Source organism: Gasterosteus aculeatus, unplaced genomic scaffold, assembly GCF_964276395.1.
Source record: "Gasterosteus aculeatus unplaced genomic scaffold, fGasAcu3.hap1.1 HAP1_SCAFFOLD_115, whole genome shotgun sequence".
NCBI classification, from domain to species: domain Eukaryota; kingdom Metazoa; phylum Chordata; class Actinopteri; order Perciformes; family Gasterosteidae; genus Gasterosteus; species Gasterosteus aculeatus.
Genome location: NW_027554969.1, coordinates 1 through 24729, shown reverse-complemented (window position 1 = coordinate 24729; position 24729 = coordinate 1). Strand labels below are relative to the sequence as shown.

At 40.5% G+C, this 24729-nt stretch overlaps 1 protein-coding gene across 4 annotated transcripts; it reads right to left on the bottom strand.

The window, feature by feature from the left end:
• Positions 1–10438: 10438 nt before the first annotated feature.
• LOC120814289 (uncharacterized) lies at positions 10439–22980 on the bottom strand. Of its 4 annotated transcripts, none has more exons than XM_078098098.1 (4): positions 22785–22980; positions 20724–21274; positions 20466–20489; positions 10439–19871 (listed from the first exon to the last, which is right to left on the bottom strand). In XM_078098098.1, the coding sequence occupies exon 4, from the start codon at positions 18682–18684 to the stop codon at positions 10771–10773; it is 7914 nt and encodes a 2637-aa protein (XP_077954224.1). In that variant the 5' UTR covers positions 18685–19871; positions 20466–20489; positions 20724–21274; positions 22785–22980; the 3' UTR covers positions 10439–10770. The 4 variants fall into 4 exon arrangements, with proteins under 4 accessions (XP_077954224.1, XP_077954226.1, XP_077954223.1 ...); XM_078098100.1 differs by having other exon boundaries at positions 20466–20737; positions 21239–21274; XM_078098097.1 differs by having other exon boundaries at positions 20724–22980.
• Positions 22981–24729: the final 1749 nt, after the last annotated feature.

The following is a 24729-nucleotide window of genomic DNA, read 5'->3' as shown; positions in this document are numbered from 1 at the left end:
AGTAGTATTAGTTATAGTTTTAATTGTTGTATTATAGTAAGAGCAGTAGAAGAAGTACTAGTTTAGCAGTAGCAGCAGTAGAAACAGCTGTAATACTAATACTATTAGCCATAGTAGTATTTGTAATAACATTAGTAGTAGTTGTACTGGGTGAGGGGGGTTGGGAGACAAAATGTTTGTTATTCAAACTAAAAAGTTTTTAATTAATAGGCCTCATCACAAACATTACAGTAAGAATTCCCTCCATGGGGCTTTTATTTTTAAATTTTTGGATTGGGTGGGGTGGGGGGGTGTAGATAGAGAGAGGGAGGGTGAGGAAGGGAGGGGTGGTGAGGAAGAGATAGAGGGAGAGAGAGAGAGAGGAGGAGAAATAGACAGACAGACTGACTGAGAGTGATAAACAGTGAGAAGCGGTCAGGGTGGAGGGGGGAGGGGGGGCAAGTGTCTTTATCATATTGGTCTGTTGACAGAAAGCATAGCTGCGTCATGTGACTCCGCTAATCAGCTCATAGGAGCAGCTGTGAGTCACAGACAGAGATACTGCAGCGTGTTTACGAGTAACCACGGCAACGGCGCACCTATTGGATTGGGTGGGGTGGGGGGGTGTAGATAGAGGGAGGGAGGGTGAGAGGGTGAGGAAGGGAATGGTGGTGAGGAAGAGAGAGAGGGAGAGGGGAGGAGAATTAGACAGACTGACTGACTGAGAGTGATTAACAGTGAGAAGACGTCAGGGTGGAGGGGGGAGGGGGGAGGGGGGGCGAGTGTCTTTATCATATTGGTCTGTTGACAGAAAGCATAGCTGCGTCATGTGACTCCACTAATCAGGTCACAAGGAGCAGCTGTGAGTCACAGACAGATCCTGCAGCGTGTGAGTGCTCGTAACCACGACAACGCCGCACCTGTGCGGCTGCAAGAGGGCAGACACAGAACAGCAAGTTACACAGAATCCACACCTCAAACAAATGGGAACCAGCGCAAAACTATAACAGCTATCTAAAAAATACGGCGTTTGTATGAGACCCAAGACTCTACCGAACGCGTGGATGTGCTTTTTTTGTCTGTCCGGTAATAAATACGGCTCCTATGGCCGTTTACAAAACGTGTACCTTGTGGATTTTTGTGAGAAATATGTCGGCAGATTTGTATTGGAGCCTATGGGGCTTTTGGCAGAGGTTGTGTCACTCAAACACTCCTTGCGCCAAAACTAAAAAACTCTGGGATTCCATGAACACATTAATCAAATCAGCACAACCATACCCTCATTAATCTGAAGAAATTAAGCCTCTAGAGTGTATACTTTGGCTGCAAGGACAGAAGTTCCATACTTTTTTAACCAGATTTCTGCGATGCCCCACACTCTAGCCTCGAGCTCTCCACTCTAGCAGACGCAATACACACTCATGTAAAAGTCAGAAACGGAGCGAAAAACTAGTGAAACATAATCAGTGATTATGAAAAAAGTACAATAGATATCAAGAAGCAGTTTTTTTCATAAAATAGTTGAGACTTGTGTGAACATTTGAGAGTTGAAATGGTGTCTGTAGCTGAAAGATTGGCGAAGCTGAAAAATCTGAAAGTTGAAGAAGTTGAAGAGGATTTGAAAAGCAAACTCCATTTGAAAACCATGTTAAAATATTAATGATTATTGATTTATATAAATTCAAGCTTAAGAGGTAGAAAGCTGAAAAGTCATAGCCCTCAAGCCAGAAAGGAGCTGAACATTTTAATATTTGAACATTTTAAATAGCTGAAAGTGTGAAGGAGTTGAAAGGTGCCGCGGAAGAAATAGAAGAAGCTGAAGAATAAAGATTCGAAGAACAATACTTGGAATGCATCGTTAATGCATTCCAACAACTAGAAAAGGCATTTCCTGCTGAAAATGCGTTGGAATGCAAAAAGCTGAAAGCTGCACTGAATATTTAAAAATAGAAAATGCATTTCCTGCTGAAAATGCGTTGGAATGCAAAAAGCTGAAAGCTGAAATGAACTTTTTAAAATAGCTGAAAATACAGAAAGTTGAAGGGAATTTGAATACATTTGCTGAAATTATAGATATTAGAAAAGCTGAAATGAATTTGAAATTGCTGAAAATACAGAAATGGGAGAAGCTGAAAGGAATTTCAATAGATTTGCTGAAAAAGCAGAAATGAAAACAGCTGAAATAAATTTGAAATATTGCAAAAAAATACAGAAATGAATAGTGAAAAATTGCTGTTGATAGAGGCATAAGAATAGCTGAAATTATTTTAAAGAACTGCTGAAAATACAGGAAGTGGGGAAGCTGAATTTCAATAGATTTTCTAAAAACAGAAGTTGCAGGAGCTTAAATTTGTTTAAAATTGTTTGTAGTAATATTAGTAGTAGTATTAGTTATAATTGTGGTATTAGTAGTACTAGCAGTAATAGTAGGTTTAGTATCAATAGCAGTAGAAACAGCTGTAATACTATTAGCCATAGTCGTATTTGTAATAACATTAGTAGTAGTTGTAGTATTAATAGCAGTAGAAATACTAGTAGTATGGTAGTAGAAGTATCAGTTGTAGTACTAGAAGTACGAGTAATATTCGTAGTGGGAGACAGAATGTTTGTTATTCAAACTAAGAAGTTTTTAATTAATAGGCCTCATCACAAACATTACAGTAAAAATTCCCTCCATGTGGCTTTTATTTTGAAATTATTGGATTGGGTGGGTTGGGGGGGTGTAGATAGAGGGAGGGAGGGTGAGAGGGTGAGGAAGGGAGGGGTGGTGAGGAAGAGATAGAGGGAGAGAGAGAGGAGGAGAAATAGACAGACATACTGACTGACTGAGTGATTAACAGTGAGAATAGGTCAGGGTGGAGGGGGGAGGGGGGGCTAGTGTCTTTATCATATTGGTCTGTTGACAGAAAGCATAGCTGCGTCATGTGACTCCACTAATCAGGTCACAAGGAGCAGCTGTGAGCCACAGACAGATCCTGCAGCATGTGAGTGCTCGTAACCACGACAACGCCGCACCTGTGCGGCTGCAAAAGTGCAGACACAGGACAGCGAGTTACACAGAATCCACACCTCAAACAAATGAGAACCAGCGCAAAACTATAACAGCTATCTAAAAAATACGGCGTTTGTATGAGACCCAAGACTCTACCGAACGCGTGGATGTGCTTTTTATGTCTGTCCGGTAATAAATACGGCTCCTATGGCCGTTGACAGAACGTGTACCTTGTGGATTTTTGTGAGAAATATGTCAGCAGATTTGTATTGGAGCCTATGGGGCTTTTGGCAGAGGTTGTGTCACTCAAACACTCCTTGCGCCAAAACTAAAAAACTCTGGGATTCCATGAACACATTAATCCAATCAGCACAACCATACCCTCATTAATCTGAAGAAATGAAGCCTCTAGAGTGTATACTTTGGCTGCAAGGACAGAAGTTCCATACTTTTTTAACCAGATTCCTGCGATGCCCCACACTCTAGCCTCGAGCTCTCCACTCTAGCAGACGCAATACACACTCATGTAAAAGTCAGAAACGGAGCGAAAAACTAGTGAAACATAATCAGTGATTATGAAAAAAGTACAATAGATATCCACAAGCAGTTTTTTTCATAAAATAGTTTAGACCTGTGTCAACATTTGAAAGTTTAAATGGTGTCTGTAGCTGAAAGATTTGCGAAGCTGAAAAATCTGAAAGTTGAAGAAGTTTAGGAGGATTTGAAAGCAAACTCCATTTGAAAACCATGTTAAAATATTAATGATTATTGATTTATATAAATTCAAGCATAAGAGGTAGAAAGCTGAAAAGTCATAGCCCTCAAGCCAGAAAGGAGCTGAACATTTTAATATTTGAACGGTTTTAATAGCTGAAAGTGTGAAGGAGTTGAAAGGTGCCGCGGAAGAAATAGAAGATGAAGAATAAAGATTCGAAGAACAATACTTGGAATGCATCGTTAATGCATTCCAACAAATAGCTGAAAATACAGAATGTTTAAGGGAATTTGAATACATTTGCTGAATATTTAAAAATAGCTGAAAATACAGAAAGTTGAAGGGAATTTGAGTACATTTGCTGAATATTTAAAAATAGCTGAAAATACAGAAAGTTGAAGGGAATTTGAGTACATTTGCTGAATATTTAAAAATAGCTGAAAATACAGAAAGTTGAAGGGAATTTGAATACATTTGCTGAAATAAAAGATATTAGAAAAGCTGAAATTAATTTGAAATAGCTGAAAATACAGAAATGGGAGAAGCTGAAAGGAATTTCAATAGATTTGCTGAAAAAGCAGAAATGAAAACAGCTGAAATAAATGTGAAATATTGCAAAACAGAAGTCTCAGGAGCTTAAATGAATTTTAAAAAGTACAGAAATAACAAAAGCTGAGATGAATAAAAAGAGGTTTAAAATTGTTTGTAGTAATGTTAGTTGTAATTTGGGTATTAGTACTAGCAGTAGAAGTCGGTTTAGTATCAATAGCAGTAGAAACAGCTGGAATACTGATACTATTAGCCATAGTAGTATTTTTAATAACATTAGTAGTAGTTGTATTAATAGCAGTAGAAATACTAGTAGTATGGTAGTAGAAGTATCAGTTGTAGTTCTACTAGAAGTACTAGTAATATTCGTAGTGGTTATAGTAGTATTTGAAAGAGCAATGCGTATTTCAACGAAACCGCTTCATGGTTAAGGTACAGATAATCATTCAGGCTTTTAGTTTGTAATGATGGAATTGGGTGAGGGGGGGTTGGGAGACAGAATGTTTGTTATTCAAACTAAGAAGTTTTTAATTAATAGGCCTCATCACAAACATTACAGTAAAAATTCCCTCCATGTGGCTTTTATTTTGAAATTATTGGATTGGGTGGGTTGGGGGGGTGTAGATAGAGGGAGGGAGGGTGAGAGGGTGAGGAAGGGAGGGGTGGTGAGGAAGAGATAGAGGGAGAGAGAGAGGAGGAGAAATAGACAGACATACTGACTGACTGAGTGATTAACAGTGAGAAGAGGTCAGGGTGGAGGGGGGAGGGGGGGCGAGTGTCTTTATCATATTGGTCTGTTGACAGAAAGCATAGCTGCGTCATGTGACTCCACTAATCACGTCATTGGAGCAGCTGTGAGTCACACACAGAGATACTGCAGCGTGTTTACGAGTAACCACGGCAACGGCGCACCTATTGGATTGGGTGGGGTGGGGGGGTGTAGATAGAGGGAGGGAGGGTGAGAGGGTGAGGAAGGGAATGGTGGTGAGGAAGAGAGGGAGAGGGGAGGAGAATTAGACTGACTGAGAGTGATTAACAGTAAGTAGAGGTCAGGGGGGAGGGGGGAGGGGGGGCTAGTGTCTTTATCATATTGGTCTGTTGACAGAAAGCATAGCTGCGTCATGTGACTCCACTAATCACGTCATTGGAGCAGCTGTGAGTCACACACAGAGATACTGCAGCGTGTTTACGAGTAACCACGGCAACGGCGCACCTATTGGATTGGGTGGGGTGGGGGGGTGTAGATAGAGGGAGGGAGGGTGAGAGGGTGAGGAAGGGAATGGTGGTGAGGAAGAGAGGGAGAGGGGAGGAGAATTAGACTGACTGACTGACTGAGAGTGATTAACAGTAAGTAGAGGTCAGGGTGGAGGGGGGAGGGGGGAGGGGGGGCTAGTGTCTTTATCATATTGGTCTGTTGACAGAAAGCATAGCTGCGTCATGTGACTCCACTAATCAGGTCATAGGAGCGAGCAGCTGTGAGTCACAGACAGATCCTGCAGCATGTGAGTGCTCGTAACCACGACAACGGCGCACCTGTGCTCATTAACGGCTGCAAAATGCAGAGACATGGCAGCAAGTTACACAGAATCCACACCTCACACAAATGAGAACCAGCGCAAAACTATAACAGCTATCTAAAAAATACGGCGTTTGTATGAGACCCAAGACTCTACCGAACGCGTGGATGTGCTTTTTATGTCTGTCCGGTAATAAATACGGCTCCTATGGCCGTTTACAAAACGTGTACCTTGTGGATTTTTGTGAGAAATATGTCGGCAGATTTGTATTGGAGCCTATGGGGCTTTTGGCAGAGGTTGTGTCACTCAAACACTCCTTGCGCCAAAACTAAAAAACTCTGGGATTCCATGAACACATTAATCCAATCAGCACAACCATACCCTCATTAATCTGAAGAAATGAAGCCTCTAGAGTGTATACTTTGGCTGCAAGGACAGAAGTTCCATATTTTTTTAACCAGATTCCTGCGATGCCCCACACTCTAGCCCGCGAGCTCTCCACTCTAGCAGACGCAATACACACTCATGTAAAAGTCAGAAACGGAGCGAAAAACTAGTGAAACATAATCAGTGATTATGAAAAAAGTACAATAGATATCCACAAGCAGTTTTTTTCATAAAATAGTTGAGACTTGTGTGAACATTTGGGAGTTGAAATGGTGTCTGTAGCTGAAAGATTTGCGAAGCTGAAAAATCTGAAAGTTGAAGAAGTTTAGGAGGATTTGAAAGCAAACTCCATTTGAAAACCATGTTAAAATATTAATGATTATTGATTTATATAAATTCAAGCATAAGAGGTAGAAAGCTGAAAAGTCATAGCCCTCAAGCCAGAAAGGAGCTGAACATTTTAATATTTGAACGGTTTTAATAGCTGAAAGTGTGAAGGAGTTGAAAGGTGCCGCGGAAGAAATAGAAGATGAAGAATAAAGATTCGAAGAACAATACTTGGAATGCATCTCAATGCATTCCAACAATAATAATAATAAGTTGAACTAGAAAATGCATTTCCTGCTGAAAATGCGTTGGAATGCAAAAAGCTGAAAGCTGAAATGAACTTTTTAAAATAGCTGAAAATACAGAAAGTTGAAGGGAATTTGAATACATTTGCTGAAATTATAGATATTAGAAAAGCTGAAATGAATTTGAAATTGCTGAAAATACAGAAATGGGAGAAGCTGAAAGGAATTTCAATAGATTTGCTGAAAAAGCAGAAATGAAAACAGCTGAAATAAATTTGAAATATTGCAAAAAAATACAGAAATGAATAGTGAAAAATTGCTGTTGATAGAGGCATAAGAATAGCTGAAACTAGAAAAGGCATTTCCTGCTGAAAATGCGTTGGAATGCAAAAAGCTGAAAGCTGCACTGAATATTTGAAAATAGCTGAAAATACAGAAAGTTGAAGGGAATTTGAATACATCTGAAATTACAGATATTAGAAAAGCTGAAATCAATTTGAAATTGCTGAAAATACAGAAATGGGAGAAGCTGAAAGGAATTTCAATAGATTTGCTGAAAAAGCAGAAATGAAAACAGCTGAAATAAATGTGAAATCTTGCAAAAAATAGCTAAAATGAATTTCAAAAACGGCTGAAAATACAGAAATCCGAAAATGTACCAACAAGCCGAAAAACTGAAATGAATTTAAAAAAAAATGCTCATGATATAAAAATGACAATTTACCAGCAAGCTCAAAGATGAAATTAAGTTCAATTTCTGAAAATATTGAAATTTCCAATGGCTTTGCTGAATAAGTGTTAATGCCAAAAAGTGAAGACCAGCACAGCAGGAAAACATAATATTTTAATTTCAAAATTGGCAGTGTGGAAGATGAAGTGCAGCATTTAACAAAGCTAAGAGTTGAAATACAACACAAAAGAAGATCCCGTCTTTACATTCTTTTTTGACTCATTATCTTCTATCGAAATATAAAGAAATAATATAGATGAGTACAGTGCACAAGTACTGTTGTATTGGTCATAATTATTTTGTGAGTGAGTATTTCGTGAAAGATAACATCTTAGAGTGAGAAATGTATCAACACAGTTTTGTGAACATTGGTCTCTGTGTTATTCATGAATACATTTACTATAGTTTCAATAGTTAACAATATGGTTCATTTCCTACAATCAAAGGTTTTTCACATCGTTTCCAGACTTAGGTTAATACTCAGTTCAAGACTTCAAGTCTTGTCAACATTGTCGTTTAGACTATCCCAGCGTTAAGCTCAGTTTACTGAGGCTCACAGACACACTGGGTTCTCCTTACTTTGATGGAACATTGGGTTAGAGTCACTTGTTGACTCAAGGTTAGGACCCAAGCTTTGTAGGATTTGTTTTCCTATTAAATCTTTTGACAAGGCTCTTTGCACCAAGTCATGTTTTAGCCATCTGAAGATGAAACACTTGATGGATTTCACAGTCTTACAATTTAACACTGGGCAGTCTCAGTAGAGTTTAGGTTATCCTAAGGATCGGTGTACATATGTGAAAAACCTTGAATATACCTACCAGCTGAAACCCCATACTAATGACTCATTGTGATACAAATATGTCATTTCTTCAAGGTTAATTTGTTCATATGCACGAGGCAATCAAACAAACATTTTCATCCTTAATTTTCTCATAAATCTGACTGAAAAGGGACGAATGACAAATAAAAAAATAATAAATAAATAAATACAATCAACAAAAAAAATGCGATGAAACATAAGGAAAACGTATATTGTTAGATCAAATACGGTAGAAATGAAACAAACAAAATAGACAGGTGTCCTGTAGTAATACTGTTCATGAGTTAGTAGTGTATGCTTTGAAGACCTGTAACATTATGACCTTTGACCTGTGCAGCGGCTGTAGATCCACTGCTCCAGTCATCACGTCAGGATAGTGTTACTATAGCTACATGGAGGAGGAGAGGCCTTAAAGACAGAAACAGGAGAAAATGTATTCATGTTGTTAAAAATGTAAACAGCACATACAAGTAGTAAGACTACCAGGGGATTGTTTTGTTGTGGTCAGAGATATATTTTTAAAAAGATCTAATCCTAGTTGTTACCTTTACAGCTGGTTTAGGGAGGAGCTTGAAGCTGCATAAAGGTGGGGCTGTCACTCGGACAGTGATGACTGACTGATGACTCTTCCTTGCAGTCACACACCTGATCCCGACAAAAATAAAACAGGAAGTTATTGTTAGAAACTCAACTTTCTAAAAAGGTTTATAATTCACAGTAATGAAATACCTTGAACTCTGCTGCAGAGCAGATCAACATATACGTCCAGTGAAACTGAATACGCTGCATGATGTTCAGCTTCTTTTATGTGTCCAGCCCTCTCTGCAGTCCTGAGTGTCTTCACTGTGAAGTGGAGGAATCACAGAGGAGGAAGACCTGAAGGAAGAAGTGGATATAAAATTAGAAAGTTATATTGAATGTACAATTAGTGTTATTAAGAATATTGCATTCATATAAAAGTAATACGTGAATGATAACAAAATTAAAACAAAACATTAGAAATCACATATGAAATAAGAACACAATACCTTATTATCTTTTGTGAAGAAACCTCAACACTGGCAGGGAGAACACGTCTCTCTGTGGTCCAGCAAGTGTCCACTGATGATGAACAGTTAACACGGTGCTTCAACATCTGCTCTGCTGCTGCAGTGGTGGCAGGATGTCCTGGTCGGTATGAGCTGATCCCGAATCTCAGAGCCAGACAGGAAGTGAGGCAAAGACAGGCAGGTGTTTTCTCATCCTTTGCTTTGAAGAATGACGGGGACAGGCAGGAAGTCAAATGTGTCCCTATGGGGTCTAACTGTGATGGGTCCTCGGTTGATTGACAGTTCAGTTGGTGCTGCAGTCTTTGTCATGTCTTAGATGCTGTGAGCTGATCCTCACAGTGCAGAAGGAGGTGAGGCCAAGACTGGAAGGTGTCTTTACAGAGGAAAAGGGAGGACTGTGTCTCCTGTCCATCAGAAAGGAAACTTAACACTACAAAGACACATGAGAACTTTGTCTCTTGTCCATCGGAAAGGAAACGTAACACTATAGAGGACACAGGAGGACTGTGTCTTCTGTCCATTACAAAGGAAACTTAACACTACACAGGAAACATGACAATTGTGTCTGCTTTCAATACAAAGGAAACTTAACACTACATAGGAAACATGACAATTATGACTGCTTTCAATACAAAGGAAACTTAACACTACATAGGAAACATTACAATTGTGTCTGCTTTCAATACAAAGGAAACTTAACACTACATAGGAAACATGACAATTGTGACTGCTTTCAATACAAAGGAAACGTAACACTACAGAAAACACAGGGTAATTAAAATAAAATTAATGGGGATGGAAGTGTGGGGTTTCAGCTGGTAGGTGCATCAGAAAGTATGTGTTACATCTAGAACACATACTTTCTGATGTGCGTCTGCTAAACTAAATGTCAGCAGCTGTGTACAATGAATTTTACATTGTACACAGCTGCTGAAAGAGTTTTGGCCTGTGCATTTATCAACCCTGACCCAAACCCACCCTGATAAATGCACAGGCCAGAATGTGTTAGAAATATTGCTAAAATTAACATGGTTACCTGGAAAACTATATGACCCATAATATTATCCAATATTGTGAACACTTAAAATTAGCCCATTCTACAATCTTATTGCAGTGCAACAACTAGTTTGACCAGATGATTCAGTTCAGTTTTCTTTACATTGAAGATTACATAATCCCAGACTAATTACAATGTGGTATTGTTTAAAAAAAGTATATGATTCTCAGTAGATTTTGGTCTTAGCTGACAATTTTAAGACCTGTTGGAGGAATGTAGACAGAAAACATGATTGTGACAAGTGACATGTTTTTTACTGTACCAGAGTGGAGGCCCTGCTGTGGTGGAAATATGGAAACGGCTGTATGGCGGATCCCCCTCCTCTGTATAATCATGCATTGTATTAAATCAATGTATATACAAGTACATTGCATTTTTCTTTAAAACTCACCTGATACCTTTATGGACTGTTAGATGACATGACACAGTAAACAGGGTTGTGATAACTGTAATAAGTTCTCATCACACCAGAGTGGAGACAGCGTTGTGGTTGAGAGATGAAAATGAGGTCCAGCAGTGTGTTCTTGTCAGTGGTTGCATTAGTGATGACTTGTGCAAATCCTCTGGACTGGAAGAGCTCAAGGATTGGCTTACCAGTGTTGGAGAAGAGATTCTCGTTGAAATCACCACAGACAATGATGGGCTGACAGTCCATGATCTCCAATGAGTCCAGCAGGCTCCCCAGGTTGGACAGGAATGATCTCACACTGTAGTCTGGAGGTCTGTACACAGCTGCAATCAGGGCTCTCACTGGGGCTTCTACCTTCAGAGCCACAAACTCAAGATCGGTCACATTATGTACGTACTGTTTCTCACGCACCTGAATGTGGCTTTTCACATAAACAGCAACTCCACCACCACCTCTGTTGGCTATTTGTGGAACATTTGTGTAGGACAGGTGTCTGTTGCGTTTGAACATGTTGTAGCCCTCTAAATGGAGACTCTCTGCAACAAAGGAGCCTTGAAGGTGAGTTTCTGTGAGACACAAAACATCTGCAAGACACAGTTCATGATGGCTCCTGATGTCAATGATGTGCGATGGCAAACCTTCAGTGTTATGGTGAACAATGGTCAGAGTGTCGTGTCTGCTCGAGGCCTCTTTGATACGAAGAAGAGGCATCATGTCGTCCAAGTTGACTTGTCTCATGGTCTCGAGGGCTCCAGTGATTTCTGGGTTGGCATAGATTTTACTCTCATCCAGATCCAGCATGTGCAATCCACTGAGAGAGGTCACTCTACTGATGGCTACGTAAGCCATGCCAGGTTCAAAAATGTGTTTCAGTGACACTACAGCTGATGTCCTGGTCATACCCTGAACCTTGTGTATCGTGCAGGCAAAGGCAAGTCTAACAGGAAACTGTCTGCGTACAACTCCTTTCTGTTTCAGATTGTCCTCTGCTCGCTCTATGTACACCACATCATCAGGGCCGCCCGGTGCTCTATTACGGTAATTCCTTCCAGCAGTTTGATCATCCATCTTGAGCCCGAGCATAGTGACATGTGCAACACCACTCTGTTCTGCGGTTATTACCCTGACTAGTGTAGCAAACGATCCATTCACCAATCCCTGAGACACGTCTATGTTCCTGGTGAGCATGACTCGAGCACCTTCAGCTACGTTTAGTGTGTCTGGTAACTCATTTCTGTTTCCTTTGTATGGTTGGGCTTGTCGAGCCATTCTTCCAGTTCGTGGGTCCTTCTTGTAGTCATCTGCATCGATGTTGGTGATATTAGAATGGAGCAGAGCTAATGTTACTGAGTTGTGTGAATCAACCTGTTTATTAGTCGCAAAGATGTGCAGGACATCAGGTGGACAAAGTGATGGTTCAGTGATGGTCTGTGACAACAAGGCTCTGTCTGCTTGAGACAACTCATCTGACTTTCCTTTCACACGGATCCGGTTCAACATCTCTGCAAAGGCAACATCATCCTTCTGCCGCATAATCTCAGTCAGGGTGATTGTCTGAAAGTGTTCCTGCCATAGGTCAATCTCACATGGCTCGTACACACAGAGGGTCTTGGACTGTCGCACTGGTGGTAGCTGATAAAAGTCTCCCACAGCTATTACTGACATTCCTCCAAAGGGTTTGGTACTACCTTTGATCTGTTTCAGTCTTGCATCCACATAAGCAAACAGGGGCTTTGACACCATAGACACTTCATCAATGATGAGGATTTCAGCATTTAAAAGTTCTGATCGGACTTCATCCAGTTGGTTACCAAGTCCTTGAAATGGAGGTTTCAGACTTCGTGGAAGCTTGAGCAGAGAGTGCAGTGTTGATCCTGATATATTGAAGGCTGCAGTTCCAGTGAAAGCTGTCAACAGGACCGTGGGGTTTGATATGTCGACCTCCTCAGAATGGCTGGGCAGTTTGCACAGTATCTTAGATGCTTCTGAGTAGATGCATTTAATGAGATGTGACTTTCCTGTTCCAGCACCACCATTGACATAAAAGAAAAACTGCTCAGGATTTAGGCCACAAACACGCTTTACGCACCAGTCTCTAACTGCATAGAACACACATGCTTGTTTCTGGTTCAGGTTCTGATACATTTGTCGTAGCAGTGTGGGGTCAAAGGCCGGAGGCTCTCTGATGGCTCTGGCTTCTGTTGCAGCATTACCTTGATTAGTGTATTCTGGAACATTTTCTTGAACATTTTCATGATCTGGCTCTCTTGCCTCGAGTTCTTCTATACATTCCAACCTTTCCACTTCAGATTCTGGAGCCAGATTGCACCATTCATCAATCACTCCTCTGTTCTGTTCAAATTCTTCCACTGCATTCTCAATGTCCTCACTGTTTTTCTCATATTTGTCTTTGTTTCGTTTCACAATGTGACGGACATACTCAGGATGGTCAGAACCTGGTAGTTGGACACAACCACTCTTGTAGAAGGACTCGTACGTGGGGAAATGCCGTCTTTTCAGTTCCAGGTCTGATCGGTGAGGAATGTACAGTTTCAGTAATGTGCCATAGAACTTCTCTGGATATTTTTCCTGTGAGCAGCGGTAAAATCTGATGATGGCAGGCTTATCGTTTTTACGCTTTTGCACAAATCCCATGTCATTGAGGAGAGGCAACACATCTTTTCCTTTTTTCTGCTGGCCGTAGACAATTCTGCAAGTAGCTGCGAAATCAGCCAAACACATCTGCTCAAACTCTGGTGTTTCTGGTCTGGATTTGTATTTGTCAGTCAAAGACGTCATCCACACATTTACACTTTCTAATGTTGTGTTCTCCAGGTAAGACATGGGCCGACTCATTTTCAGTGCGTTGTCATCTGTTGGTACGAATATGACACCACGTGAACACTTCTTCATGTTTATTCCACATGCGCGAGTCACACACTCCTGAGCACTGACCTCTCTCTTTTTAGAGTACGCCTGCATGATTTCCCTCATTTCATCACATTCATTGACGTGGTCTTTGGTGGAGTTTTCAATGACTGTTTTGAGGTACTCAGAAAGTCCAGATTCCTTTTTGGTGATGTAGCTGGTGAGATACATGATGCATGAATATGCATTGAGAATATAACTGACATCAATATTGGCATCCCAGGCTTCCAGTAGATGTGCATTATATCCATTTACCCAGCAGTCCTTTGGCTCACGTTTCAGGATCACTGCACTGGATTTGTTGATGACATTGAGGCATCCTTCATACTCTTGGAGTGTTAAGTTGCATTTAGCAAGGAGCTGCTGCAAACTGAGTGAGGCAGTTTCAGGTTCATTCAGCAACAAGTTCAGTGGTTGGAGCTTGGACTTTGCTATTTGCAGTTGCAGTGGAGCAACGCCCTCACCAGGTCTCGATATTATTGTCTTTCTGGAAGGTGGTTTAGGAAATCCAAATCTGCAACCCGAGCTGGGGCTTCTGAAACATGTCCGTGAGTGTTTTTTGCTGTGTATTTGCACCTCTGTGACCTTCTTGTACAGTTCAGGTTGTGTGAGTTGGTCAGGTAGCTGAGCTGTGATGTATTTAGACACAAAAGCTGACACAGTGTGATCATCATCCTCCTCAAACACAGGTGCACCTTCTACCCATATGAGACAGTGAATGTGTGGACTTCCTCTGTGCTGAAACTCAACTCGGTAAAAGTAGTCAACGACTTTGCCAAGAGGCTGTGCAGGAGATAAGAGCACATCTCTGAATAAGGCCTCAACACGCTTATCAAACATGCGCATTGTTGTCACGGGATTGCTTCTCAGAATGTCACACTTTGCTGACCAGTCGAGCCCTTCAAAGTTCACCTCCTCACCTTGCTGTCTTTTTATTGCCTCAATCACTTCAGGCCAACGCATCTCAGCTGCAGAAAATGTACAAAAGAATGTGGGAGTTCCCAACTGTCTGATCATGGCAAAAAGGTCTCGTGTGGTTTTCTCCCAGTAGGCTGGTGTTCCTCTCAGCGGCTGCATGAATCTGACTGCATCTTTGTTCCTCACCAGTTTCTCTACCTCTCGTTTGTTTTGCAGCATACCAGACGTTATTTTTCGTCCATCTCGAGTCATTGGCTTTCCTTTCCTCAACTGTATCGTCATGCTGGATGTGGCCAAGTGTATTTCAGTCACAAACTGAGCAAAGAACAAGTAGTTTGTATCTCTGGCAAAACGATCATCAACACAGAAAAGCCTCGCTTTGAAATAACTGCTGGGTGTTACTTTCATACGTCTCCCTTCATCCAGTGTGTTTTGGCCTGTAGGGAACTGCACAGGGAAAGCCATCGCCTCAAGTTTAGGAGTTTTGAAGAAACCAACTGGACTGTTACTTTCTGCAGGGGCAACCGAGTAGATTCCTTCACTGAAACATAAGATCTCCTCTGAAACATCACACGGCTGAAGACATGATTCTAGAGCAAAACCACCGTTAGGCATGTCACCTTCCTGTTCTTTATCGTCTCTTTGCTGCTCTGGTTGTTCACCATCACAAGACAACATGTCAACATCCTGCTCTCCATCAAGCTCAGTTTCTGTCTCACACAGTGCACTTTTCTCACACATGTCAATTTCCTTTAAATCAGCATCATCATAGTCGTTGTCATCCATAGTGGCATCCTCATCATCATCATCATCATCTTCATCAGGAAGTGTTGGGTCACAAAGCTCGGCCTCATCTCTGATAGTGATGTCCTGATATTGTGGATGAATGCGTTTGAGTTTATGCAGCGCCTGCACTAGTTTAGACCAGGTGACAGTCTGGAACAGCTGATGTCCTCTGTAACACAATCGTCTCTTCAGCTTTACTCTCATCACTTGGGACTCACTTCTCAGTCTGGGTAACGCTTCCACTGTTTCCTGCACCTCAGACGGGACACAAACCACGTTGCCATGTATCGCTCTCTGGCGTCCTTTGGGAAGAGGAACGATCTTTGCAAACGCTATGCACTTGGCTATGAGATGTCGCTCCAATATGTTGAGGTCACACAGTTCAGGTGGAATGTCAGCGAGCTCCAAGTTGTTGGCTACAGCGAGTGTCGGCATGACTCCATCTTTAAGATGATTGTGGCAGGTGTGACAGATCCACTCTTCCTTTCTCTCATCAGGCACATTGCACTGCTGTTCATCTCTGCACTCATCATCACACACATGGACGTACTTTCCTGTCAGGCATGCTGCAACCACGTCTGGATTTCGTACATAGTTTAACCGTTTACAGGGTTTCACTTGGTTTGGAAATGATGCTTTGTGACAGACGGTGCAAACATAAGTGGGACCGGACTTTATTTGTGACCTGAAAACAGATATGGCCTCTTTGATCAAACTGTTGTCACTTTCTTCTGTTGGTTTATTTATCCCTCTGTATTTCCTTTTTATTTTCATGGCACATCTCATGTTCCGCATACTCTTATATGTAGGATTGTTTTTGTATCTGTCTTTCATTCGTTGTTTCATTAGTTGTTTGTGTCTCAGCCTGAACGCCTGGTCATGAGCGTAACGCTGAATAATGTGAGATCTCTTCCTTTCTCTAAAATCAATGCTGTTTTTATAAAAAGCAGTGAAATACATTTTTTTTTCCTTTCTAAACTCAGCATTGTCTCGGTAGCGGTCCGTAAAGTGCTGTTTTTGTTTCTCTCTAAATTCTGGATTATTTCTGTAACGAGAGACCAAGATTTCTTTTTGTTTCTCTCTAAAATCAGGATTATTTCTGTAGCGAGAGACCAAGATTTCTTTTTGTTTCTCTCTAAAATCAGGATTATTTCTGTAGCGAGAGACCAAGATTTCTTTTTGTTTCTCTCTAAAATCAGGATTATTTCTGTAGCGAGAGACCAAGATTTCTTTTTGTTTCTCTCTAAAATCAGGATTATTTCTGTAGCGAGAGACCAAGATTTCTTTTTGTTTCTCTCTAAAATCAGGATTATTTCTGTAGCGAGAGACCAAGATTTCTTTTTGTTTCTCTCTAAAATCAGGATTATTTCTGTAGCGAGAGACCAAGATTTCTTTTTGTTTCTCTCTAAAATCAGGATTATTTCTGTAACGAGAGACCAAGATTTTTCTTTTGTTTTCTCTAAATTCAGCATTGTTTCTGTAACGAGTGACAAAGATGTGTTTTTTTTTCTGTCTAAAATCAGCATTTTCTGTGTACCGGGAGGAAATGTACTCTTTCCGTTTTTGCTTCAAGTCAACGTTGTCTCTTGTATTATTTATTTTCTTTTGTCTAAATTCAGGGTTGTTCTGATATTGGCTTTTTGCATGAGATATCTTGTCTGCTTTATATGCTTTATTTGAAGCATATTTTTCCCTTTCCTTCCTTTTCTGAATCTCTTTTCTCTGTTGAGTTTTCACTGAGATCATCAGTCTTCTTTTCATTTTTCTCCTTTCGTTTTTATCACACTTTGTTAGTTTGCATGAGATTCCGTGTAATAGAACATCAGATAGATCACTGGCAACAGTATTTTCTACTGAGGAAGAAATACTTGGTTCATTGAGAGATGCATCATGTGATGGGAGGAAAGTGGATTGACTTGACAGTTCTGGTTCATTGGAGTTTATGACCTCTTGTCTCACCGATGATGTAAAGATGATGTCATTGGACTCTGCTGTCAATATGTCGTCAGATGGATCACTGAGAACAGGGTTTATCACTTGAATAGTTGATCCTGATTCATTGTGAGGAGCATCATGTGATGATGTTGTGATGAAGACCTCTGGTTGATTTACAGCTGGAGTGTGAGGAGTCGTTTCAGGTGAACTGGTCTCATCAGTGGCTGTAGGTGAGTTTGATTCATCCACAGGGACAGCTGTAGGTCTGCAGTCTGTGTTTGGGAGACCACCGTTCAGGTTGACTGTGTTCACGTTGTAGAACTCCACAGGCTTTAACTCATAGTTACAGGAGGACTGTGTGTCCATCATTCTGTGGGACTTCTTGAGTCTGTCAATCATGTCACTGAGACGTGAGAATGTCACCATGACAGCAGTACCTGGTGTGCGTGAACCGGCTGGTAGGGGCAAACCTCTGGCTGTTCTGGAGTGTGGGTCAAAGAAACCGTATCTGCCCGACTTGGTTCTGAACACTGCGATACACAAGAGTCTCATCAACAGCAGAGCGTACTTCACATCTGACAACAAGCAGCTGAGTCCTGACTCCAGGTCCAGAAAGCTGTCCACAGCTCCAGGTAAAGGTTCTCCTAATGTGCCGTACCTTGAAAGCTGAGTCATGTCTGCATGGTGTGTAGCGCTGCGTGCAGGAACTTCATCAGTGAGCTCGTCGGTGGTCAGATAGATGTGATTAGTGACTTGTTTCCTGGTCTCTCTATACATCGTGTTACCTTTATCCAAAACATGGTCCAGGTCTGCTCTGGTGATGCTTTCATTCTCATGGAGGAATGCAAGAAAGGTCAGTGAGTTACAGGTGCACTGCCGATTTCTGGATCTGCCGTATCTGATAGAAGCCTGGCTGTGGGATGCACGGACATGTTGTTCAGAAGGCTGATCTCCAGGGTCTACACGGTCTGCATTAGAAGGTCCTGCTGCACATGGTTCTTTACTGGGTTGTCCTCTCTTTACAGTATCTGATACCTGTGGTACACATGACTCATCACCTTGACCTCTAAGGTTTACCTGCCTGACATTAGAAGGTCCTGCTGTACATGGATCCTCACTGTGACGTCCACTCTTTACTGCGTCTGCATATGATACCTGTGACTCACTTGGAACTCCCTGTTTCACACTTCCAGCATGAGACTCTGCAGACATCTTTACCTCTTCACTGCTCTCAGGACCAACACATTCTGCTCCTTCAGTCGTTGTTGCACAGGGATTCTCTTTGGTCCGCTGCCAGCGCTGGCTCTGAGCTTGTGACCTCTTACTCTTTCTGGGCATTGTTGTGTTTCAAAACCACAAATGTTATTGTTTTACTTGTATTGTACACAACCAAGGTACTAAACACAATATTAATGGTAAAAGTAACTTAACAAAGCAGAATGTGAAAATAGATTAAACCTTTGTCTGCTTTTACTGATCAAGAACACCAAGAGAACAACTTATAATACTTGGGTTTATATTAAATCAGGAAGCGTTGTCGTGGCAACGTGATGATGGATGAAAGCTTCTGAACGTCGGGCCTGCAGACAGAAGGCAGCAACTCCCAATGAATCCACTTCCTCCTTATAGATGGCTTTGTTTTATTTCAGTATGAACAAAGTGAAACAACTAAACACACAAATACACTGAATGTTTGAAATAATGTACGTTTATACAGGAAATTGTTATTACAGATTTCTAGAGTACTGCTACCAAAACAAAGCTTTGGGTACAAACCAGCGGAGCTCCAAAGCAACAACGATCAGGAAATTAACTATTCCTTTTATATGATATAGACTTTTACTACAATTGTTTTTATGTAAAGTAACAAGGGAGCAACTTTCTTGAATTATGTTAATGTAATGATTTACTCGAAATATATATTTGAAAATGTACCATTCAATTCTAAATGATAAAAGGTACTTTTTATCAATTACAACAAAATATGTAGGTTATGTGTGGTTTCTTTCAGTTTCTGAATTAACTTTTCAGTTTTGTTTAACCAATGTGTTGGGAAAAAGTCTCGGAAATAGTATAAATGCTTTGTCCGAGTTGCAAAAACAGCAATAGTGTTCTAGAGATAAGTGTATAAGTTGTAGATAGGAGAGGTAAGAGGTGAGGGTGAGAGAAGAGAGTCTCTCAGAGTATTCAAGTCAGATAGATTAGGTACCAGTAACCCAAGTCGAGCCAACAGAGCTTAGTCCAAAATTCAGTTCAGTTCAGAGAAAGGTTTCCAGAGTTTGTTCCATTCCATTGCCAAAGATTACCAACGTGAGAGTGGGATAGAGGGGGACACAAAGTGTGAGTTGCCATATGCAAAAGACAGAGCGGTAGATGTGACAGGATAGATAGAGAGCCAACTTGTAGACAGAGTGGATACAAGGTACAGGATAGATAGAGAGCCAACTTGTAGACAGAGTGGATACAAGGTATAGGAGAGATAGAGAGCCAACGTGATAGAGGAGAGATGCTGCACAGCAGGACACCTGGAAGACACAATACAAAGACACTTTAGACAGCAGTTTGAAGATCAATTTAAGGAACATCTAAATGACCAGAATATCAACCATTCTACCTCGATAATACCTCACTTATTTATATGAAAAACAATGTTGACCATAAATGGATCATTGAGTAGACTGGTTCAGATGTCTCACAGCTTGCGTCTCTCTCCCAAGTTGTTTCACAGCGTCGCTGCTGCCACCTCTCCTTTTACAGGGTTTGCCTTTAATGATTACCAGTTTTCATTTTATTCTGAAGTATTGTTTATATAAATCATCTTATTTATTTTAAATATAAAATGTTTAAGAAGCATTGGAGTTTATTCATAAGATGTTAACAATCCACAATTAAAAGATGATACTCTGAATTCATGCAGCCGTGAGAGTCACTGCCTTTTCCTGTTCACTGTTCTGAAACTATTTCAGAATAAAAGCCTTTTGTTAATAAGGGGATTCCTGGACAGGAATCTCGAAAAGAGACTCAGACTCACACAGGAGGTGCGGCTTGGAGTTTTTCATAACAACTTCACCATGTGTTTTAACAAAGTGTATTCAGTTTTCACTCATGTGTGAACTTACTGTGAAGTCACCAGCAGTGATGGTCTGTAGTTAAAGACAGAGAGGAAACAGGAAGAGTCGGGAGAGAAATACATTACATTTACATTCTTCTCAGAAAACCAGTGTATCACATCCCATTTGACTCCAGAACTGTTCTTACGGTCGGGTGATTATTGTTACGTACAGATAAGACAGATTATTATGATGGGAGGACATTTAAAAGCCAATGTAATATCAATTTACTTATAGCATTAACATTAACAATGTGTGTGAACTTACACTTCAGAGTCAGCCTGCAGGAGAGGAAGGAGGTGAGGGATGAAAAGAGAGAAAAAGACATTTTCAATTCACTTCAGAAAACCAACCTAAAGCTCATTTTAAGTACTTTCAGGTTCCTTATTTATTATCAATGTATAATTTAAAATGGACATAAAAGTGTGTGTGTGACTGTGGGGATACCGACTGTTGTCAACAACATACAATCGTATCCCTTCAATATGTGTTATTGCCTGTCAAGGACTTTAAGAAATGCAGCTGGTTCTATAGCATAGGACACAACATTAACGCTGCCACCATCAATTATTAGTTACAGATTATGCAAGCTTTTTAAATGTTAATGTTTTCTGATTGAACAGATCTGATTTCTGGCTAAAACAATACATCCACAATAGAAAGAAATACATATTGAAACTCATATTTTTTTTTAACAAAAAAGATCTACATATGCTAAACAGTGATTCACATTGAAGTTCTGTGGTCTGTTTTCAATTTAATGACAGCATTTCTATACTTACCAACCAAAATGGAGATATGGATCGATGTTCTGTTGTCTGCCAGAGGAAACAATATGACAAAAAGACAGTAAGCGGGTTAAAGCTTCAAGCCAAACACACAAAAAAAAACCCTGTCTATTCAATATATTATCTATTCAATACATACATTACAGAGGTAGAATACTACTCTTTATTACTACCAGCATCATATGGGAAATCAAGAATTAACTCAACCGTTGTCATGCATTGTTTAAGTCTTCATTAGTTTGTGTGTGTGTAGCCTCTGGTTAAAAGAAACAAGCCAGGATTTCAAATGCAATATACATCATAATAATAATTATAATAATATCTAGCCTCTTGCTCATCATATATACCACTATTCTTGCCATAAATGTTACTACATGCTGGTAACAGCTTAAACTGCTGGTAAACGACCTAAGGAGCATTAACAGTATTCATGTTAGAAATTAGCTTGTTCCTACTGACGTTTTTACTAATGTGTTGGCGGTTTAAAAGGCATGACATTGGTGTGTAACTCCTTCCTGTAACTATATAACATGACCGGAGGAGCTGGATATTCTCTGTGGGAATATTTGTGGGTTTTGGCGTCATGACGCACTGGAGGGGGATCAGCTATGGACAAATTAACTAAATTTCTGCGTTTTACGTGATGTGGAAGGCCCACATTTGCCAGGTCTTTACGGATGGTAACGACATCCGTAGACGATCGAGCTGCACTATCACACGTAAGCACGGTATAGATCATGGCGACTGGTTACAGTGCAGCAGTAAGAGCCCAGAATAAAGAGATTTTACTTAATTGCAATAAACGAATAACAAGCGAAATAACAGAATTATGTCGATTTTTTTGTTCATGTTTTGTTACTTCTGTCGGCAAGACGGAAGAGCACCGAACTTTAAAATGCTCGTTTTCTGAATGGAGCCTGGATGGAGCAGTGCTAGCCTAAGCTAACATTGTAGCAGCTCCACCAACACTCGTACGGCGTCATTATATACACCATAGTGGTATGCACATAGTTTAATTCGTTCTGTACCAACATGTCTCATAGAGCTCTATGTGAACAAAGAAGCTACAATATAGTAAGAACAAGAGCAGCCTATAAACGCGTCATGTTGTAGGTTACGCTTTAACAATAGCACAAGAAATTTGCGCCACGTTGGGTGTGAACATGGCGTCATGACGTTAACGGTCAGCTAACACTAGCATATCGGCTAGCACTGACTTTAGCCACGTTAACTGATAATAGTAACGTTAGCTAGCTAACCGGTGACTTAGTTAGCTAACTACCGCGTCAGTTAACGTTAACTAAAAACGTGGCATACCCCCAACTCATATGTAACGTTAACTTAACATGCTAAAGTCACAATAGCTGCTATGCTAGTGTTAAGCAAGCGTCAGCATATGCAATACATGGGTAATATTTCACTTTCATCCATGTAGTTATAAACTCTATGAGTTACCAACTAACCTCAACGGCTTTTTAAAACCTTATATTGTATTTATATCGATTAAATCATTCTCCGTTAGCGGCTCACAATTACTTACCAGAGAAGACGGCAGGACCGAAGGGTGCGCATGCGCAGTTCAGTTGTAGTGTTCACTGAGGCGTTCAGGGGGCACTCGGAAATTCAGAAGTCGAACGCAAAAGAAAATCATGTCTATTTCTGCAACAATCAATCAATGTCACACCAAGCACAAAGTGGAATTCAGTCAGAAAGCTCAATGGATTATTAATAAAAACATCTAGATAATATAAATCCAGTACATAGATCCAATAAATAAACAAATATAAACAGGTGAGCTGAAAAGTGTAAAAACCACTAGTCTGAGACATTGTTTGCAGCTTAAATTAAAAAGATGTTATACTAAATGGGGTGATCAGTAACGATTTTTGTGTTAATATAAGAGCAGTTAAAACAGATGGAACACTTAAGTAAAGTGGGAGAAACAAATGTGAGAGGAGGGTTAATATCGCTCAATAAAGTATAGTTTATAGTTTTAGAGTCACCTCTTGCAAATTGTATCAGGTTGAACAAATACTAAGCGTCATCAGCCATTGTTTGCGGAGAGGATCTGCGCCTCACCGAGCGCTTTCATCTCACCCGCGAGTGTAAGTTGTTGTTGTTTGTCGGCCAATCACTGTCACATTGCACATTTCTCTCCAATGATGAGCCTTCACTCACTGGTTACTACGTCCGAAGCGGTGAGATCAAAAGGCTTTAGTGAGCCTCACACCACCGCTGACATTTTAGATTTTCATTGAACGTACGACAAGATAAGAGAAAGGTAAGCGTTTTTCCTCTCAAATGATAATGATGATAATTAGAATACTTTCAAGAGGGTTTTTCCTTTCTAATGTGATAATAACTTGAACACTATTAAGAATACCTCAAATTAATTAAGTCCATATATATTTTAATTACAAAAAACATGAAATTGCTAACAAATAATCATTTTAAAGATTGCTAAGTTATATATCTTGTTATTTCCAATCACTCTCCTGTTTTAAGTCAATTCAAGGCACTCTTAAAAGGACATTATATAGTTTATAACACTATTACGCTAAAGATAATATATAAGAGAAGCGTAAGCCTTTTTTAATACTGTCCTATTCTTTAATTTATCCTTACTTTGTGTTTATTGTATTATTTCAGAATGGCGTTACATGCACTCTTGTGGACAAAGCCCCCCACCCCTTATTTCCGACCCCCACCGATCCACCTGTGTGTCGTGGGGATGGTGGAGCAGAGCAAGGTGGTGGTCTGGGACTTTGATCCCGCAGGTGCAAGGCCAGTTACAACCAAAAAAAATATTCTGGCCGCAGTCTCAGATGGGGAGTCAGTGGGAAAACTGGCTTCCTACGAAGAGTTCGGGGGGAAATTTAAAGAGGGTGGCCATTATTTTATAAAGGGGCATTCCCTGAGAGGGAACTCTCCACCCTATATTATAGTGGTTAATAAGGACACTATGTTCTTTAGAAGTGCTCCTATAGCACTATCCGAAGAATTAAAAGAGCAGGCGGAGGCCCTCATCCGTCCACTCTCACCACTGACGCCCCTCAGCACCTGCAGGAACGCCAAGGGGTTTCTGACCGTGGAGGGGGAAGTGATCGAAGTAAGTGAAGTTTACATTACATCAAATTGTAGGAATTTGTGGATCATGGTATAAAATGTGAATTAACCCACAAATCCATCTTCTCTAGCTGTCCACGATAAAACCGATCTCTAAAGAAAGGGAGGTCTTTCCGCTGCGGAACGTCACTCTGCAGCAGGTAAGCAACACAAAGAGAGAGAGACACAGAGAGAGAGGGGGGAGAGAAACAGAGACAGACAGACAGAGAGAGTGATAGAGACACATAGATAGAGATAGACAGACAGAGATAGAGATAGAGACACATAGATACAGAGAGAGAAACAGAGAGAGAGAGACAGAGAGAGCGATAGAGACACATAGATAGACAGAGAGAGAGAGAGAGAGAGACAGACACATA

Excerpts from the sequence above, each read along its gene's own strand:
- LOC120814289 (XM_078098097.1), bottom strand. The coding sequence starts at position 18,684 with ATGCCCAGAAAGAGTAAGAGGTCACAAGCTCAGAGCCAGCGCTGGCAG.